Here is a 21,098-nt window from a genome sequence, read left to right as displayed (position 1 = left end):
GTTTCCGGCGTCTTCAAAGCAATGAAAACATTTGCGTCAGGTTGTAAGCATTTATTCTTCACTTGTCGGCGGCCAAATAGCGTACGAAACGCTTAGAAAAACTCAAACCTGGCCCAAATTACAAAAGCACACAAACTATAAAAATATACGCGACAGCATAGCCAAATTGGGCATTGCGGGGAGGCTCATTGGTGTTTAAAGATGATCATTCTGGAAAGACCTGGGGTGACCCGTTACTTGATGATCTCGCTGCTTCTTTCTTTTTCGTGTGTTGGACGCGGAAGTTCACATACAGGTCTGAAACTTTTTTGCACAAGCTGGCGGTATGATTGTCAAGGGGATCAGGTTAAAGAATTTCCTGCTCCACCTTCTGAAACCATTTTTTCCTTACAGACAATCGTAGCACATCCTAAAGGAGATGCTTTGGCTGTGAGTTAACTCCTTGAATTGTTTCACACTCAATCTGTAGCCGTTGCAGCCGATTTTCAACGATTCACACAAGCCAATAACATCCTTGGACGGGGACATGAGACCACCTCTGTTTTTCTGCTCAACTAGAGGAGCTGGCTCATTTGAGCACAAGGCTGCGATTCACTCTTCGCAAGTGGTTGTCTTGTACGCTTCGCATACAATGAAGCCTGCAATATAAGGCACCACCGCAACAACTATGGCAAAACGTTTTTCGGGATGCCTGTAGCTGTGGCAGTCATGAGGCACCAGGATCGAGGACCTTCGCATGTCCGTAATCGTGCTCGCTGCGTCTACCTGGGCGGAAACAGTTGTAGTATTCAGAATGCAAGCCATTTCTCTGGTGCAGTTTCCCCAACTAGAAGACGTCAGTTCTGTTTGCACCAGCAAACGCTTGTATGCCGCCACGAACTGGGCAGCGGTTGGGTTTATTGTTATAACCGCCTCAGCCCCGAACAGATCCGAAGAAGTTCTCAGCGTGATCCTGGCTCAGTTTATGCGTCAACAAGTACTTCAGATTAGCCTGTCCAAGAAGCTCGTCGAACATTTTTCACTGTTCGCCATGCAGATCAAGAAGCCTACAAAACCAGTTTTTCTATGCGGAGTACCTTAGGACACCACATGGCCGGACACCACATGGCCGGGCGCGTCCATGCGCATAGCATTTACAATCGCAAAAATAGCACAGGCACTGGCACCGGCAGGATTTGAGCCTGTGTATGGTAGACCAGACAGATATAGTGTCTGTGTCTGACCCGTTCGGCTACAACCATGAGTTAGTACACGAGACAAACACATTACTCCCTCGCCTGTAACGGTGTGGAGTACCTTAGGACCTCCCAATGTCCGCCCGCATACATTCGAGAGCACAACACCATCAAGCGAAAATCAAGAAAAACTTTATTTGAGCCCTGAGTTGCAGGTGTTTTTTAGGAAATTATGAAGGTGCAACTCAAAGCTCAAATCGAAGGACGGTCGGGGTGCAAATCCGATGCCACTCGGGAAGCAACATCGATGTCATTTCGAGTCCCCGTAATCTGCATTCTCGCCAAGGTCCACGGAGTGGAGTTGCTGCCATTTTTTCATACCTTCTAAAAATGGCTGTCCAGCCCGATCTCTGAATCCTTTTATATACGCTTGGGTGTCGGCAAAGAATGGCTTCCAGCAGGCTCCTTCTGCGTACGCAGAGGAGGACCTTGCAAAAGGGTTTCTGGAATTTAAGAGGTTGAACAGGTGATCAAAGACCCTCACAAACTTCGATGTTGCACTGGCGCCCCGGGACTGGGGTAGCTTCACACGTTTTTTGAGAATTTCATTACGTCGGCAACGGAGGAACTGAATGCTTGGACAGCATACCGCACCTTGAAATATTTTCCCCATTGCACGTTGACTTTCGCATCTGAGCTTTGCAAAGGCGCACCCCTTTGAAATGCTGCGATGCCTGCAATGCCAGAATGTAGGCTCACTTGATGTGTTTCCTTCAGCGTCAACAATGTAGCCTTAATTCGCCAAGGAATAGTGGATAAGCCTAATCATGTGGCTGGCGTTTGGGATAACGTAAACATTCTTAGCTAGAAATATCTACCGGGTTCGCAAAGCTTGTAAAAATTTGCTCACAATCAACACCAAGTTGAGCACCTAAACACCAGGTCATAGTAAAATTCGAGGATGCTCCGCCAAACGTAAGGGAGATAACTTCAGCCTTCATTGACGCAAGTTAAGACTGTCATCACCAAGCCCTATTCCAAAACCAACATGCCCTACTACCTTATCCCCAACTAGCTAAACGCGTTTCCTGTTGGCCATGTCATCTACAATGAAAGCTCAGTAGATGGGCTTATCACCTGCTTTGGCAAACTTTTCAAGGAAAGAAAATGCTTCCGCTGTGAAGTCAGGAGCTCCTTGAAATGACTTGTACCAGCCCCGAAGTGTTCGCTCGGATGGGAGGGCCTCGTTGTACTTTGATAGTACACACTCGTACGCCGCTGGACCATACAAATGTGAAGTCAGTGCAAATGCTCGCACCTCCGGTGAGTACTTGCCCTTCTGTTGACTGCTTGCTTGGCGAAGTTGTTGCTGAATATCATCTGGGAAAACAGAGGTGAAGCTTCTTCTGACAAGAGTCTTCAAAGTCTGATTTCTTTGATGGTTTCTTGGCCGCTTTTAATTCTCTTGACCAGCCTTCGTTTTGTTTGCTGAAGTCTTTTGACCTTCTTCTTTAACTGCATTATCTCTTTTTGTGAAGCAAGGACTTGTCCTTGTAGAACTGTTTGGTTGGCGAGTCTTCAGGACGATTTTTAGCTCCAGGCAGGTCACGCAATCCAGAACCCTCCGAACCAGGTGGGGCCGGCAAATCTCGAGACTTGGGGTCGGGACGCTTCCGTATACCTGACGTTGAAGTCATACGTTTTCTCAGATAACTTTAAAAAGGCAGCAAGGACAAAAGCTATACAAAACTTTCCATCACTGCTGTGGATCCTACACATTTTCTTGGGAGAAATATGGGAAAAATATATGGAAGTAATATGGGAGAAAGCAATATGTATTAAGCAATAGGCTTCTTCGTAGTCATGCATGAGAAATTGTATGCCAGCAAAAAAGACATGGCACCCGCTCTTGTCTACCTTTAGATTCCCCGGATGTATATTTATATGTTTCTTAACCACCAGTAAACAACAGCTACTCCTCCACCGTACCACCCATTGTATGCGCAAAAAAGTGCGGCGCATTACCGAAACAACATTTTTGTGGACCATGTAATTATGTAGCGGCCACAACGTCACAAACGAAATGCACGCTAAACATTTCGCTTTTCGTTCAACGATGGCAGTAATGCTTGACGGTTTTTGCAGATGAGGCGTAAATCTGGAAACACGCTGGGCCCACTTCACAACCGCAGTCGCGTCGTTTGCGCAGTGTGGTCGAAGCACTCAGGAGTGAAATGCACAGAGCACAGGCTGTTTCCATCCTTAGCACGTCACCCCTCACGGCGAACTGCCCGCTCTAAAAGACTCCGCACCGCTGCATTCTTCGGAATTCTCTCAAAAAATATTCCACAGTCAACTGCGGCACACACGTACACGCAATGTCATTTTGCTGCTCCTTCATGCGGGGGCGTGCAAGCGAAACTTGTGGCTGAAATGACTGCGAGTAGCTCAATTGAACAAAATTTTGTGTTCTTACAGGTGAAATGTGAGACCACAACCTTACTTCAGCCTGCTTGCACATCCATATACAACGCAAGGAGGCAACCATTATAGAAGAGAAAGGCTTGCACTCATTTGAAACTTCCAACAGAAAAGCGTGCACCAGCGAAAAAGTGCAGAGGCGATGCACCAGCTGCGCGCATTGTGCCTCCGGCAAGAAGCACATGCTGGCGCGACCAGGCGGGCGCCGCTTCCACTCCAGCAAATCTTTATATCCTCCTTGCGATATCCCGACAAGGTACCCGAGAGCAACACAGAACATAACTTTTCGAGAATGATTGCTCCCAACTCATGCGACTTGTTGAAGCAAACAGATCCAGAACTGCCTTTTATGAAGAGTTTCAAAGTCCTGAACAAAGTTTTGAATTGCACAGCCTTCTTTAATTGGGAAGAGGGTCATGTTTAAATGAAGCTGTCAAAAAAGGCGAGTTCTGATCAAGTTACGGTGCGAGTTTGTAAACTGTCACATAAATGAGTGTTTGTAGGTGCCCTTCAAGAGCACCTTCAACCCCGCTTCATGTGTGGCTTGCTGCAGGAAGGCCATGGGAAAGAAGGAACAGGTGGAACACGATTGCGCCAAGTAAGGATGTGTTCGTTTTGTGGTGTGTCTTGTGATGCTTTTTCCGCGAAACAGAAGTTCTTTCGCTGTGTGGAATGCATCAAACGCACTTTCGCGAAATTAAGGACGTTGCCCAACGACATCTTGCTTCTAATCTAGTCAGCCGCGCGGTGTTTTATGTGTCAGCGCCTAAACCTAACGGCGACCACGGAACTTTTCGGCAGCGGCATCTTCGCCTGTTCCTTCGTCCACCCCTCCCCACACAGTAGCCGCCATCCAGCCCGTTGACCTTGGCGCTGAGCCGGTCTCCCGCCGTGCCCTTCTCATAGAAGCCTTGGATGGAATATCTTTCTTGTGCGACCAAGTCGCTCAACTAGGGCAGGGCAATCAGCGGCTCCATCGGGAGAGTGCAACAAAGGCCGACGCCCACGCCGTTGCAGTGATATCGCTGCGCAAAGAAGTGGATTCTCTGCGCAGCGATATGGCTTGGCTCAAGTGGCCGCCACGGCTGGCTTATTTCCCGGGGCTCCTAACTAGGACAGCCGCGGAAACGAGCCCGCTGCACAGAAGACGCCCAGCTCTTCCCAGTACTCTGCGTTTCTCCGATTTTCCTTCTCGTCGCCCACTCCTAAATATAACTCTGAGGACGAAGGGCTTGTCTCGTCTGGAGGGGTGGACAGCATCGGCTCGGCTACAAAAATAAGGCGTTGCTTTCAGTATGGTAGGAAGGACCCGGCAGCACGCGCGTTTCGGTGTTAATGTCACCAGTGAGCGGTCGGTGGTGGCACCACGACCTCAGGGGAAGGCAAAATTTGTTTTGAAGCTGTCTTCAGATACAACACAGGCCACCTCCAACAACACTTTTTAAGTGTTGTAGTACATCTGGCCTGTCTTCGACTGGAGGGGCGCTATGCCTCATATTCTTCTTTCAACGGTGCTTTGGACGACGAGGCGTTGAGCACCTTTAGTATCCTACTGATTTGCTCAAAAATTGTCTCGTCAAACTGTTCGAGGGGGCCTTGCACTACCATCATTTGCACCCACCTGAAACCAGGCAAGCTCTAAAGGACACTTAGCGTGTTTTAAGTACTACTCTAGGGCGGAAAAAAGTCATTAAAATATTTCGATACCTTCCTTAATGCTTTCCAGAAATTGTGTTCCAGCCTATGCACTGTTCTGCAGGTCAATATTCGAAGCATTCACAAATACTGGGATAAGTTTGCCCTAAATTGGAACTTTCTCTCAAACGCATTTGTTGTTTCTCCTCTCAGGGAAATAATGCCACTAACAACCTGTGCAGCACCTTCTGTCTTCCTGTGTATAAAACCCGCTTTCACACCCGCAAAAATAGCCGGGGTGGTGGTATTGGCGTTTTCGTTAAGCACAGTTTGTTAGTTTCAATAATTAACCTGGAATTTTTATCGGCGAAGCGTGTGACTTTTGAGCTAACCAAAAATGACTTGTAACTCCCTTTAGTTGTTTATAGCCCGCCCACCCACCTCCGAAAGTGTGCTTTGTTTTATTGAAGAAAGCGAGAGGAGTGCCTGAAAAGGTTTAGCTTGCGGATAATGAGGGACTTCAACTTCGACTTGCTGAGAAGCGAGCGGTCAGCTGTTGAACAATACTTGAAAGCAATTCCGAATTCGGTACTGAGAGTCTTGGGAACGCATCTGGGAACGCACGAGAGACGTTCTTCAAAGATACTCTCACCCGCACATGTATCGATCATGCCAACCTGTGTGCGTTTCTTCTTTCTTGTTCTGCGGGGGCTGTTTTATGCAGAAATTAGCATATCACTACTTCGCTGTGGGTCAGTTAACCAAATCCAAATCTTTACCATCCGATAATACTCATACAGTCACCATTTCAGTTAGAAAATGTTTGCTAAACAAATTGGTAGCTTTGACTGGAATTCATTCATTCTAGATAATAACAATGCCAGCGCATATGACAATTTGCTTCGCACTTTAGGTAAGATGAACAAGGCGTGTAAGAAAACGGTAGTACTAGAAAATGGATTGCTGAGCATCAATGGCTTACCCTGGTTGTAAGGGTTGCAGGCGCCAGCGACGCTGCAAAGTCGAAAGCGTGGCAAGCGGTGGTTCCCGGAAGGGTGCCTGCAGGGCATTATGGCAGCCAGCCTGTCAACAGCAGGCGGCCTTTGGATCATGCCGCCTGCGTGGAGAGTAATTGTGTTGAGCCTCAGCTGGGCGGTGACGTTGTTTTGAACGGCGTGTTGCAAAGCACACTACGAGCGTGGGAAAACGTGGGTCGGATGCTCGATTCGCGTTCCGCGGACATGGCGGCGGTTGCTTCGGGGCACGCCTGCGCGCGCGTTTAGCCAGGGGGCGGTGGGTCGGTCTTTGTTGGCCCGAGCGCACAGTAAGGAAGTGCGAAGATGTCTTGTTGGGAATGCGACGCCGCGGGGCCCGTGCATCCCATATGGTTTCTGCCGATGATCGCGTGTCAATGGCGGGGAGCCTCGAGGGGCCTCAGCGTTCGTTAAGAAGAACGGAGGATACGGGTCACCCCGCATTCGTGGTGGCGGTCTAGCTTTGGACAAGGCGTTATACACGTAAAGTGCAGGCGTGGGAACAGGCAACGCAAGCCGCGTGGGTAAAAGCTTGCCCGAGGCGGTTGAACGTGTTTCCCCGGGTGCCTGAGTGTCGTATTTGTTTGGTTTACTTTTGATCTCTTCCTTGTTTTTCTGGCGGGATAGAGTGACCAGCGTTTGACGGTTGCGGGGGGCGTTGCCCACCGTGGTTTAGGCCCGGATTTGGTGATACATCTAATCAGGTCGCCGGGAGATACTGATTGGCCTGTGTATTGGGGGTGGAGCCTAAGTAACCAATCAAAACCACGAGACACGAGGTCTCGGGATCGAATCCTCAAGGTTTAATGTGCTATGCACAGCCGGGGTATTGCCGAGCTAGCCAGGTCAGGCTAGGGAGGATATCACCACTTGGGTAGTTTTAGGTCAGTGTCCGTCGCTGACGGGGGTGCCACGTGCACAGAGTCTTAGCTGACCTAGAACCCATTATATTTCTTACTCTGTCTACTTCAATCTGTAAATATCCTGTATATGTCTCTCCGTGTATATATAGTTTTTAGAAAACCCTCCATCAACCATCGTCGTCGTGTCACCAGTGTCACAACCATCAGGCACCAACGCAGATCATCATCATCATCTTCAAGCAGAACATCGAACATATCATTTACTCTTGTGTTGTGGCACTGGTATAAAAGAAAAGTATATTTTGGGCAAGGTGTCTCCGAGATCCCCGACCGCACAGCACTGCATGGCGAGTTTCGTATGATGAGAAATAGAGGGTCCGCGCACATTTGTTTGTGAAAGAGGCAATTCTGTACCGAACCATTGAAAGCGTCTGGTCGCAATATGACTAAAACTTTGTCATCAGTAAATCAGTTACTAGGTAAAGAACGCCTGCCTACAAAAAAAATATTGAACACAACTTTGGTTCCGCTACTTCCCACCTTGCCAACAATTTCTATAAACCGTTTTCTTTGGAACAAAATGGTCGAGTTCATTGTGTGAGTCAAAATATACAACGATATCCTGTGTCACGTCCGCATTTATTCGGTTTTGACAGAGCCTGATCTCCGTTGCATATTCAGTAGTTTAACCCGGAACAAGTGACCAGGGCTAGACAACATACACCTAGGTTATCTCTGCAGAAATATTGAGAATTGCAAAAGTTGTATACTGTTTATAATACATTGGCTCTTGGCCGGACAGTTTAAAGTGCACACGAGTGGTTCCCCTCTGTAAAAGCGGAACAAAGGGCCTTGCAAACTACCACCTATATCACTTGTACAGTAGACTCTCCATAAACGGGACGTCAGGAGAATGAAAAAGTTCTGTATAACAGGAGTTCGGTTTACTGCGATAGATGTTTGAGAGGGCCAATTTATGCGTGTACAAACTTTAAGTACTATCTCATGTAACTCTATGCACTACAAAGTGAATGTAGCTGACAGTTTTTCAGAAAGCAAGAAAACTACGAGAGTTCTAGGCACAGATTTCACAAAGTTTGTTTGGGAACAATGCGTGTCTGTGCACTGCAAACAGCATCAGTTATTTTTGTTTGCGTACTAACGGCCTTTTCCTGTTCGCTGGAGGCCTCAACTTCGTCAGTGTTTAGGAGCCACAGAATTTGAAAGATGGCAACGCGGTAATGACGCGCGGTCAGTGCCACGATGGCATGAACGAGGCGGTAGGAGTGGAGCCCTGTAACCCCGGCGCCTTAAATCGAGACCGAAGGAGTGGAACAATAACTGCGATGTTGCATTTTTTGCGCCAACACGGCTTTTCAAAAACCAGACGAGGCTTTCGATGCCAACGTGGAGGAACAAAAGAGCAACAACGGAACATCTGGAACCGTGAAATCTTCTTATCTTATGTCTTATTGTTACCTTATCTTTTTACCTTATGTCAATAGGTTTCACAAGCTATTTCTTTATTGGTTCCGTTTGCACAGTGACGAGAAAGTTTTAGTTGAAACTACTGAGAGTTTTTACGTTGTTTAAATACAAATCCAGCCAACTTAGAGGCTACTCTTCCGTTTAGGTGGCAATTCCGTTTAAATTGTGTGATTTCTTTTTATCGAAATTATACTGCACCTTGTGTTCTGAAACTTTTTGTAGAGCACATATTGAATATCATGATTTCCTTTCTAATAAAGAATGAGGTAAAGATTGGCCATCAATACGGGTTGATGTGAGGTGCGGGCACAGAGATGTTACTTGAAACGTTTTATGACACCCTTCATAACACCATAGCTCAGAATGATATTTTGTTTTGCGTATTTCTTCATGTTAAGACAATGATGTCAACAATAATACACTCGGTAACAAATTATACCGCTATGAATTCCGCGAACTCTTTTTATCTCGGCCGGAAAATTACCTTCGTGATCGTTCTCAAGTGGTGTCTCTTGGATCGGTGCTGAGTGATAGTATCAGACTTTAAAGAGTCGTCAAGCAAGGGTCTATCTTTCAACCTCTTCTTTTTGTTTTTGTGTGCTATTCACTTACTTAATATTGTTAGAACTTACTTTGTTAAAGATTATCAATCAGCTGATGATACCCTGCTGGTGTCCGGCAATTCTGGCTATTCTCTCGCTCCCTCAAATTTTCAAGATTATGCCAGAAATATAGCCAATTGGTTCGAAGCAAATTTTTTTAAAATGCACCCTGTAAAACGTCGTCTAGTTTGTTTACGAAATCGACACAAAACAGTGCCGAATGACTGCTTCATTACGATACACACATGTAATTGTGCATCTTGTTCCTGTGTCCATATTTTCTGCATCGAGGCTGTTAACGATCTACGTGTATATTTTGATGGGGATCTTTTGTGGAACACACTCATGACTCACAAATGAAAAAAGTTTGGAAGTACTGCCTGTATGTTGTAGATATTAAAAGTGTTTGGCTCTCTCTGTTGGAAAAATATTGGCTCAAACTTTGGGTGGCAGTTTTCTTCGTCTTCGTTACGGCATGTGCTGTTTTTTCAACTGTTCAAGTACCTAAAAAAACAAAGAAAGCCGCATTTAAAAAAACATACCAAGAGTGTTCTCTATAAGTCACGCGTGCTGGATACGGATGGTGTATTTAGGGCAAGTGGTTTACCGTCATTTGATATATTGTTTAGGCAAATCATCGTCGTAAAACATTTCTGGTGTACGGATTACCGAACTCCCAATGTTAAACCTATACTTCTGCGGCACATACCTCGCTACATGACGCCAAGGGTCCGTACCGATTACACAATGGTTGCAAGGCCATATTCTGTACCGGCTATATTCTACAAATCGCCTGACGAATTGCTCAAGTAAATTTCGCGGAAACACTTGCGTGCTGGTATTCTAGCATCAGATTTTTGCTGAAGTATGTATGTGTGTGCGGTGACAATTTGCTATTTTTTGTTCTCTAATTTGCTTGTTTGTGATGACGAAAAAGCCCCAATGTAGCTAGGACCCATGCTAATTTGTTGTAATTTTGGTTTGTCTTTTTGTTTTCGTGTTTTCTGTTGGTCCGTTTTCTTGCTTTCCTTTGTTTTCTGCCATTTATAATTTGTTCTATTTTGTTTGCTTGTCTTTTTTTACCCTCCCTATACAATCCTCGCTTGCAATAAGTGTTTTTTGCAGACGTGAAGGCTGTTGCTGCAGGGCGACGCCGCACAAGCCCCCCCCCCCCCTCCCCCCCCCCCCCCCCGTTGGCTGTGGCAGGCCAATTTTACATCTTTATATACTCCTGGATAATGAATTTTGCTATAATTTCATTAATCAGAGAGTGCTTCCTATGAACGATACCGAGCTCGCGTGCCAGAAAGCAGTTGAGCAGGCTGTTACTATAGATGCTACTAAGTAGTGTGGCATCATAGTTGGCGACGAGCAGGAGGTGCAAGTCGACTCGTAGAAAGCAGGACGAAGCTGTTTTCGCTGCCCTTTGCCAAAGTACAGGAATGAAGTTTGCTCCAAAATGGGTTCAATCTTTTTCGAATGCTACAGAAGAGGTCTTATTCAGAGAGCCGGCCAGAGTGGTAGGACATTTGATCAGAAAAGGATGGTCACCAAGAACGGGAAGACGCTGACAATTGTGTCACGGAAGGCTTCCACTCTAAACCTTAGCGAAGTGCGCGATCGTGTAACCATACAAATGACAATCTATTGCATTTTGCTGAGCATGGTGTTGCACACGGCTGCTGCTGTTTACTGCGCAGCTCCAGATTACTGCGCAGCTCCATCAGCTCTTTCATTCGGCTGTGCTGTAGCCTACTGCTGTTAAACTTTGAACCCGCAGATGTGCAGGTGTCTGCTCGGTCAACGAGCAGAGCGGTGACTGGTCTGCAATCCTTCCGCTCTACAGTGGGGACCAAAAGGAACAACCTCTACATTTCCAGGCATGATTTCACGCCGCCCAGCTTCGATGCGTGAGAATCTCGAACCGAGCGACATAATAAGTTCAGAAAGTCCAACTCAGCGCAAAAAAAAGGCTTGATGCTTTGCTGGCGAAGTATTAGGCCGTTTTAAAATACGGGTGAGGCACAAAACGGAAGAACACGCCAAACTAACTAAACGCTGAGGTGAAACCTATATTTCTTAACGCTACGAAACTTCCGTGGGCATTGCCGAATGCTTTCGAGACTAGATTGGCTGAAATGGGAAATCTTGGAATCACAATGTGGTACACCATCAGAGCACGCTACACCGGGCTTACGAGTCATCAAGCGCAATGGTAGCATACGGATCTGCAGCGGCTACAACAACCGTTATCCCGTGTGTTGACTTCGACCGCTACTAATTACCATAGGTAGACGATCTGTACGCAGCCTTGCCCTGAGGGAAGGAAATTATGAATTCCGTATTAAGCCGGCCCTATCGGCAAATAGTCATGTCGAAGCAGTGAACATCATACCTCACGATCAAAACCAATCAATGAGTTTTTTTTTCTTTGAATCAACTCACGTTTGTCGTTTTCTCTACATCCAGGACTGTAGAAAGAATAATTGACGTCACTCTGAAGGGCGTAGCCTTTGTGTATCTGTTACGTCCACGACACTCTGCTGATTGATAAAAATAGGCAAGAGCAGTTGATAAAGTTTAAACCTGAATAAAACGATTTTGAAAGAGGCGCCCGCTTCAGGGAAGAGAATTCGTTGTTTTTGGAACACGACCTTCGCCACCTAGGACACACAATCTGCGCACAAGGCATTTCTGGATGACGGATAAGGTTCACGTAATCCTCACTGATCCAAGCACTAAAGACATACAGCAGCCGCGGTCACCACTGAAAGTTGTCAATTTCAATAGCACGCTCCTTCCTAACCTATTTACGCTAGTTTAAATATTTTTCGGTTAGGCGGGTAAATCCACCTCGTAGGGCAGGGATGAGAATTGCGCAAATCGTTAGCCAAGTTTATAGCTATGTAGCGCCTCCACCGACTTTGGTGCACTACAAACCGTGCACCCTACTCCAGCCACAATGCGACGCATTGCGGTACGGTTTACCGTGGCCTTTCTCTTGTTTTGGAAGATTGGAGCCGAGGCGAGTTGCTTTTACATTGTGTATATTGTTTCATACTGAGCAAAATACCGCCGGAGTGACAGACCCTGAGAAACATACTTCGCGTCACAAAGATTTGTTTCTTGGTTTACGGTCGTTTGTTCCCCTTACCTACCGACCTTAAACCACTTTGAACTTATTATTCCCAACAAGCGGCATTGCAGCCATCGCACCAGCACGTTTGCGGTGCTGGGCTGTAACGCTGTCACCTATGCGCAGTTCAGTTGTTATTAAAAGATGAAGAAAGAAGGTCGACTCATAATTCTGTTAGCACCTTTTGCTTAAGAGTTTGAAAGACAAAATGCAAGAAAGTTAGAAAATTTGTTATTCGGTATGGTAGCGAAAAAACGCCATTTTGAAACCAGTGTTGTACGGAAAAGCGTTCCAAGGAGCGGCGTTCCTGGAACTACTTCTTTTTTGGAGAAACAGAGGAACGCCACAGTTTTTAAGGGTCGGTGGTACTCTAGCGGTAACTCATTAAGTTTATGAAAGAATGGAGGGAACGGCATTCCTTCTGCAAACGTTACATCACTAGGATTTGGCTGTATTTTATGCCCATCCTCGAGTGCAAGAACCCACAATTAGCTACTGTGTTTCTCTGCCTACAAGCTAACCAATTTGCCCGCGCCCTTCAGCGGAACGTGCTTCCTCGAAGTTCAAAGGCAGAAAAATAACCATACAGCGGGACGGGGCTTGTGCTTGCCTTCATTCCGGTGGAGCTTACGTGGCGTTCGATGGGAATAGCTCAGCCCCGAAAATGCTTTTCACCTTTCATCGTTTTTCTGGAGAGGCCAGGATGGGCGTCTGGCCAATGAAATTGTTCTCTGATGGGGAAACGTTGCCTCAGTCCGAGGGGAGCTGCAGCTCCCATGTGAAACCAAAGTATCTGTATATTGTCAGGGGTAACTATCGGATTAGTACGGGCGAGGCGTGCTGCGTTGCTGTCGTGGGATTTGCGCTCTGCTGTGAGGTCATTGGAAGGGTCATTGGCTATCAATAGGGCTGGCTGCACCACAGTATATGAGGATTCCTTACTGCTTGAAGTTACAGAGTACGCACGCAGTTTGTTACGCTGTGGTCTGTCATCGGTCTGGCGGGAATGGTTCGACAGGTGTATTGCACGCGTCGTGCGGACGAAGATCAAAAATTACGTCATTGTTGGGCATAATTTCATTGCGTGCCGTATGGAAAATACCCGAGGGAGGCCACCCGAACGTGTTGGCCAGCGCTTAGTGTTGCGTTAGTTGGGCGGTTTCAACATGTGCCTTGAGATTTTTATAATGTCAATATTTTTTCCGCACGTGATTAGGGTCCGGGGTATTTCCGGGGCTTTTCTCTTAAGCGTATTTCTATTCACAGCAATTGAATTGTGTGTAGCGTCCACATACTGTGCCATCTTTGCTCATTTCCTTTACCTACCCCCCCGATTGTGTTTGGTATACTTTGTAATTCTTGCGCGAAGATTTCAGGTGTCACTACACTGCTGACTTTTATTTTTTCTCGTTATCGACGTCCTACGGAAACTTGTATTGTGAACCTAATAGTTGTTGGTTTTTCTTCTCTGTTTTGTTATTTGCAGATTTGTGCTGTATGCTCCGCTAAGCTTCACTATTTAACCCCCTTTGTCAATTCCTTGAAAAGGGGTTGCAAGATATTTTAAATAAAATGCAATATTCAATAGCGATTCTTTGAACACGTATGTATCATTGTATTGGAACAGTTTAATCTAATTAAACATTTAAATATGTTCCCGCAAATGAGCAACTTTCCATTTGCACATCTGAAGCGTCGTAACCTTAAGCGAATTTGTAAGACCGAAGTAGAAAGTGTCATATGTATTGCACCCTTAATAGACAAGCACCAAAATTTTGGTATGACATGTCTGCAGTTTCTCCAGTGCTCCCTAAAAAAATTGGTCCAGGAGCATTTCTTTGAATTCTTTTTATCTCTAGATCATCTAGAGCCGGTGCTGTTCCCATCCGTATATACACCTTGTTCGATAAGAGTTTTAAATATCTCACTTTCTTTCGCCTCAGGCTTATCCGACAAGATATTTATGTTAAAAAATATAATGTAGCGGTAATGCAACACGTTCTAATGTTCGAAGTAGAACTGGAACGCGTTCCTTTCGCACGAAAGGAGCTTGTAACGAAAACTCGTTGCAGAATTGTGAAGGAACGAGGAACGGGTACAACACCGTTTTAAACCATGATATTGCAGGAAAACAGCTCGGGGCACCTTCCTTTGCAAATTGAAAGAATGTGTATGCATAGAGTGGCCGCTAGCTGTCTGAAAAAATTTCCGCTATCTCCACGAAGTGAATGATGATGAAAGGGGCGAAGCAAAACTTTTTATCGGTAAAACCGTGAAACACTCGCCCGCACATCATATAAAGACTCGACACGTCAAGCTTTCCACCGCTCCGTTGACAAGCCCGTAGACGACGTCGATGTTTGTGGCGGTTATGTAGGGGTTGTTTTGGACGATGAGAATCTCCATGTGTAAGTTGGAGAATTCGGTGTGTGACATTCTAGCCATCTTGGCCGTCGCCGTCTGCAGAGCGTCTTGTGTCGTGTACTCCCGGTACGTGTCTTGGGCTCGCAGGCAACGAACGAAAACCTCTTGTTTCTGTTCTCTTTGTTGGATAGCAACGAACGCGTTGAACGTTTTGTCCTCTGCGTCCATGTGGTTGGCCCATCCCTAGCGTGATCCTGCCAGAATCATCAATAATGTGCCGTGCCATATACAGCAGGAACAAGGAAGGGGACATGGCCCGCGCAAGAAGAGCTTCGCCCTTAAAAGATTTGAAGCCTTTGAAGACATGAAGCATCACGTTTACGATTACTGTGATTGTGTCAGCAATGTTGCGGGACTTGTTGCTGGACGAATCCTATTAGGGGCACTCAGGCTTTCTGTGGAGGGAGCAACTGGTGCGCACCTGCGTTTGGTGCCCGTCTATGAAGGTGAACCTTGAGGACCTGTCAAGGCCAGCCTGAATGTTCAAAAACAATGGTGCGAGCCGTGCAACACGCCCCTGACTCCTTGGTTTTAAATGCGGAACATTTCTTAGGCTCGCGATTTCTTAGGCTCGCATGCACGTCGCGTCGAGGCGCAGGAGCGCGTCTCTCCCCCAAACCCTCCTCGCTCTCAACAACAGGTGCGGTGGTGCGGAAGGAGCGCGTGTACCCCGTGCGCTCCGTCGCTCTCAACAAGAGCTGCGGCGGTGCGGGGGGAGCGCGTCTGTGCGCGCATGCGTCGTAGATACCTGTGCGCTGCGTCACGCTCAACAGTAATGGTGGCAGGGCGTGTACACGTGATAACGGCGTGGTGGGTGCGTGGAAAGTTTGCGCGCTTGTGTACGGAAGTGTGCGAATGCGCGTCTATCCCCCGTACTCCTCTCCCTCGAGCGCGGGCGGTGTGTATATATGCGGCGGAGCGCGCGTTCGGAATTCAGTCAAGGTCGTCTTTGCTTGGCTTTCGCTTGACTTGACGCTTTGCTTGACGGCACCAAGCAATAAAGACAGACTTTAACTTTACACTCCTTGCCTTCGCTTCTCCTTCATTCAACAAATAAGAATAATAATGACGAAATAACAATTACGCATTCCCAAACCATACCAAATTACGCAACATTCACGCGATACCCCCACCACTCTGCGACGCATTTACTCGAGTTCCCCCCATGGGAAGATGCGGGCGGGGTTTTTTTTTGTCAATGGCACCGTGGTAGCGCGCGCATATTGATGCTTTTGGACCGTTGTTGCATATCATGTTTTCACTAGTCGTGGACGCGCAATGTTTTCACTAGTCGTGGACGCGCAATGTTTTCACTAGTCGTGGACGCGCAATTCTAGTTGCCCGAATTAGTTGTAATGAGCTCGACTACTGCGGCTCGTACGGTCGAAAGTTTGCGAGAGCAATTCAAGCGGTTTGGTTTCATAGAACACGTTATCAGTGAAGGTGGCCTGCACCTCTCTTTCGAAATGTAAAGCTTTTAGTGAAAAATTTGTCCTGACCTCACATATTATTACCACCCTTTCATCTATCTTCAACGGCCTTGGAGCGCGTGTTTTGAGAAGCTTAAAACCTGCAGTAAATATAGCCAAGAAGTCACAAGGTATCTAGGGCGGAAAACAATTTTGCTTGCGTATCGCCGCAACTCCACGTGACCACTATTGAGGCAACAGGAAAATTGGTTCAGTACGACGGCATTAAAATTAACTCGATTTTGTCAGGCAAGCAGTCGGACAAAAACTTTCGTATAATCAATTGAAGGAAAACAGTGGCTCGCCTGTATCATCGTGGTGATTTCGAATTCGTTGAACTAGTTATGGTTGGCATTTATTGAGAGCGGACCAAACGGTTTCTGCTCCTGTTGTGGAGTTTTCGAGCCCTTCTTTTTTTACCACACGTCCTACTTTACCCAGAGGCAGTTTCGTCTGGCGTCGTTACAAAGACCAACTGCAAAATCGGACCCCTGATCCGGAACATGAAGAACCTGACCAGGAGTGAGACAAGCTCCTGGCGTTTCAACGAAGCCTCCAACCAGTCACAATCTCTCCCTTCTGCCGCCACTGGTCCTCCAACTTCGCAAGACATCCTGACAGTGGGTACAAGATCGCTACCCAATTGGATGGATGCAGCTTGCCCCTCAAACATGTCTGCTCCATTGCATGAACAATGCAACACGACAATGTTCCACTATGACAACTTTTGACTGCATTTTTGTAGATTCCAAATTCGCCGTATACAGTACTCAGGTGATTTTGGAACTTTTATTGAATAAACTCCATCCTGCTCATCGCCTCTCATTGTGCAGCTTTGAGGGGAAGGGGCAGCGCTAGAAACGGAACAAAGCGGACATGAGACAAACACATGCGTGTCGTCCGGTTTGTTGCGCGTCCCCTTCCATTCAAAGCTATGTACCAACCGGCTGAAGCAGCAACTCTTGGTCGAGTAGGTTTCGATCCGTCTTTTTTTTTAAAAAGGAGAGCTTTTATACAGAGTAGCTACGCCAGTCACATGTGTGCCATTGCGCCCAATCATATTTTTCTGGATGGGGGTGGGAGCCTCTCTTGTGTACAAAGGGGCGTTCCTAATTTCATTTCCTGATGATGCCTTGCTGCTACGAGTGTGGTTTCTGTAATTTTCAGACGTGTTATACAAACTAGGCTGAAGAAATGTTTGTAATCATAAGCATTACCGCCTCATTATGGTACACTGCAGGAAGAATTTATCCCTTATTTAACTTTAGCCGCTTATGTCCTCTGCTACCCGCGCCCATTATTCCTTCCGGATATTGCTATATATTCAGTCTATACAGTACGCAGGTTTCATTTTGTTCGGCGCCCGTCTCTTTGAGCTCACTATTGTCCCTGGTGGTTCGCCGGATGTCATTACCTGTAATGATATTGTTGATAGGTTGGCGGCTGCATTATATGAGGTGTAATGATGGTATTTATTCGATTTACTTCTGTGCAGGTATATTTGTTGTGGGGCAGACCACACCAAACCCGGCTGATAATGATAGGCTGCATTGTAGGTTTCATCTGTTCTGTTCTTATATGAGAGGGCGCGGCACCTGGCCTGGCGACAACATGTCTAAGCCGGCACTACTGCTGTTGCAGGTTTTGCCCTGGATTTTCAACGCCGCATCGACCTGCAGTACGGACGAAGCACCGATTTTCTTCGAGCCTTATCAAGACATCGCGGCTGGTGATCAACTGCCCGTGGATCTTCTTTCGGCGCGGACGGTGACGTCACCAGTGGATCGACTATAAAAGGAGCCAAGCGGCGCGGGCAGCTTCAGAGGGCGCGGCACCTGGCCTGGCGACAACATGTCTAAGCCGGCACTACTGCTGTTGCAGGTTCGTTACATGCCGAATGTTGCAACTTATAGAAGCGACAACCGTTTCTTGTTAGTCCTGCCGCGCCCTCACACTTACTTGACTTGTGTTGTTGATTCGTGGTCTTTGGTGATGTTACTGCTGCTGTCGGGAGATGTTGAGGAAAATCCTGGTCCCTCGACGCAGGAAATGTTGAAACAAATTCTTGATAACCAGGCTACATCAGAAGCAAAAATAGACGCACTTAGAGCCGATATGACCGAGGTGAATGCTACATGTGAAAAAATGAACGCCGTGCTCTACGTTATTCAAGACATGAGTGTTAGAGTACGAAATTTAGAATCTCTTGTACGGCAACAGGCAGAGAAGTTGGTAGAATATGAAAACCGAAGCCGAGCCAATAATCTTTTGCTTTATGGTATAGAGGAAGACAAGGACGAATCAGACGACGACCTGAAAAAAGCTGTAATCGAGAATATTTTTAAAGAAACCTTGGGAGTGCAAGTGAACACGATCGACAAAATTCATCGTCTTGGCAAGAAAAAAACGGGGGGTAATAGGCCGGTAATCATGCACTTTTACGACTCGCGAGAAAGAGAGCGTGTGCTGCAGAATTGTGGCAAGCTGAAAGGAAGCTTGATAAGCATAAGTCGAGACTACGCAAAAGATACTGTGGAAGTTAGAAAAAAAGTTTGGCAAAGCAGTGCATCTGAAAGAGCAGCCGGTGGCAAAGTAAAACTGCTAAACGATAAACTCAAGATCGGCAATCGCATCTACGTCTGGGATCAAGAAAAAAATGAACGTTGCCTGTTCTGGACGGAACAAGATAACACTCGTCCAAAGGGGCGAAAGGGTAAATCTGCCAGCCAGAACCAGCAACGCCCGCCTACTTCAGGCCAGAATTCTGGCACGGAAAGCGATTCGTCGCAGCCATAGCTAAGAATCATACTTTTGAACGCACGCAGTATAGCTAACAAAACAACTGATCTAGAACATTTATTAATTTCTCAAAACCCAGATGTATTGCTCTTAACTGAGACGTGGTTGCATAATGAAATTAGTGACAGTAGCATTTTTCCACCCACTTACAAAGTGTTTAGATGGGACAGAGATACTAGAGGTGGGGGAGTGGCTATCATTGTGAAAAGAACTATAAGTACCATGCCTTTGCACTGCACTCTACCCGAAATGGTATGGTGCCGGATTACCTACGCAAACAAGGTGTATTTGATAGGGACTGTATATAGGCCACCCTCCATTTCACCAAAATTTTTGGATGACTTGAATTGTTTTCTAAACTCGCATGTAAATGAAAATACAAGGCTAATTATGGCTGGTGACTTTAATTTGCCACATATTAATTGGGAAAATCTATCAACGGGTCAAGTTGAAGTAAATAGTACGAATAAACTGATGCAGATTATGTTTTCGCATAATCTTAACCAAATAGTTAAAGAATTTACAAGGGTTACCGCAAAGTCGCAGTCAGTGTTGGACTTGATTTTCATATCTGGGAGAGTGGCGGATTACACTGTATCGGTTGATGAAGGTTTATCTGATGACAAGATGGTCTGCTTGAATATACCGGTGAGCGTAAGGGCCTCTGGAAAACCATATGAATTGGTACATGTTAAAGATTATGGCCGTGCGGATGACACGTCCATCCTAGACGTTTTGGAGAGCAGATTAGACGAATTTCAAATAGCATCCCACCACGAAAGTGTAGAAGAACTATGGCAGCGTCTTAAAGGTATTATAAAACATTGCATTGACAAATTTGTTCCCACACGAACCAAGAAATCAAAACAGAAAAATCCTTGGATAACTAGAGACATAATTCACCTCAAGCGCAAGCTAAAAAGATTACGAAAAAGGAAGAACAACCCTACGGAAATTTCACTAACTAAAAAAAGTCTGAAATCCGCCTTATTAAAATCGAAGAAAACATTTTTTAATAAAACGCTCACAGATTTCCTCAAATGCTCACCACAAAAATTCTGGCGATACTTTACAGATAAGAAGGACGCAATCGAACAGATAATGGATGGCGAAGTAGTGCTGACAGAAAAAAAACATATCGCGAACCTATTTAATTGTTTCTTCCAATCAGTTTTCACAAAGTATAGCGGTGACAATAAGAGCGAAAGCCTAGTCTATTCAATACAGTACCCAATGGAAGACCTGAAAATTAGGAGGGAGGGTGTGTTTGAACATTTGTTAAAGTTGGACCCAAAGAAATCATGTGGCCCAGACGAAATACCCACAGCATTCCTTCAATGGTACGCTGAGTGGATGTCCTATTACCTGCAGCTTTTGTTTGAAAAATCATTAAGGGATAATTCAGTGCCTCAGGACTGGCGCGACGCGAACGTTGTTCCGATACATAAAGGTGGAAATAAACTGTCCGTTACAAACTACAGACCCGTCTCGCTAACATCGGTGTGTTGTAAAGTATTAGAGCATATGATAGCCAAACACATTCTTAACTTGTTAGAAAAAAACGATTTGCTATGTCAATTCCAGCACGGCTTCCGATCTGGCCTTTCGACAGTCACTCAATTAATCGAAACTGTCCATGACCTTTGCGAGGCTATAGATGAATGCAAACAGGTAGACGTTGTGTGTATAGACTTTGCGAAGGCATTCGACAAGGTTCCGCATCATAATCTGCTCTACAAATTGCGAAGGCTAGGAATTAGTGAGGGTATTGTTTCGTGGATCGAGCAGTACTTACGAAATCGTTTTCAGAGAGTCAAAATTGGAACAAGCGTATCAGAAAAATGCGAAGTTCTGTCTGGAGTGCCTCAAGGCTCCGTTTTAGGACCGTTATTGTTTCTAATGTACATAAATGATATTCCTGCCATTGTCAACGCACCTGTTAAGATGAAACTTTTTGCGGACGATTGTTTGATTTATTCTCGTGTACTATGC

The 21,098-nt window shown here is 46.0% G+C and overlaps 1 protein-coding gene and 2 pseudogenes across 1 annotated transcript; 1 reads left to right on the top strand and 2 right to left on the bottom strand.

Moving 5' to 3' along the window:
* Positions 1–185: 185 nt before the first annotated feature.
* On the bottom strand, positions 186–1,848 carry LOC144163788 (uncharacterized; annotated as a pseudogene).
* Positions 1,849–2,292: 444 nt separating this feature from the next.
* On the bottom strand, positions 2,293–3,576 carry LOC144163787 (uncharacterized; annotated as a pseudogene).
* Positions 3,577–17,885: 14,309 nt separating this feature from the next.
* On the top strand, positions 17,886–19,103 carry LOC144163786 (uncharacterized). Its single transcript, XM_077694504.1, has 2 exons — positions 17,886–18,074; positions 18,189–19,103. Exons 1-2 carry the CDS (start codon positions 17,886–17,888, stop codon positions 19,101–19,103), a joined length of 1,104 nt encoding a protein of 367 aa, XP_077550630.1.
* The last annotated feature ends 1,995 nt before the right edge of the window (positions 19,104–21,098 follow it).

Source organism: Haemaphysalis longicornis, unplaced genomic scaffold (genome assembly GCF_048455015.1).
Source record: "Haemaphysalis longicornis isolate Haplotype H1 unplaced genomic scaffold, Haemaphysalis longicornis Haplotype H1 scaffold_13, whole genome shotgun sequence".
NCBI lineage: Eukaryota > Metazoa > Arthropoda > Arachnida > Ixodida > Ixodidae > Haemaphysalis > Haemaphysalis longicornis.
The sequence above is the reverse complement of the archived record's forward strand: the minus strand, read 5'-3'. Positions and strand labels throughout refer to the sequence as shown.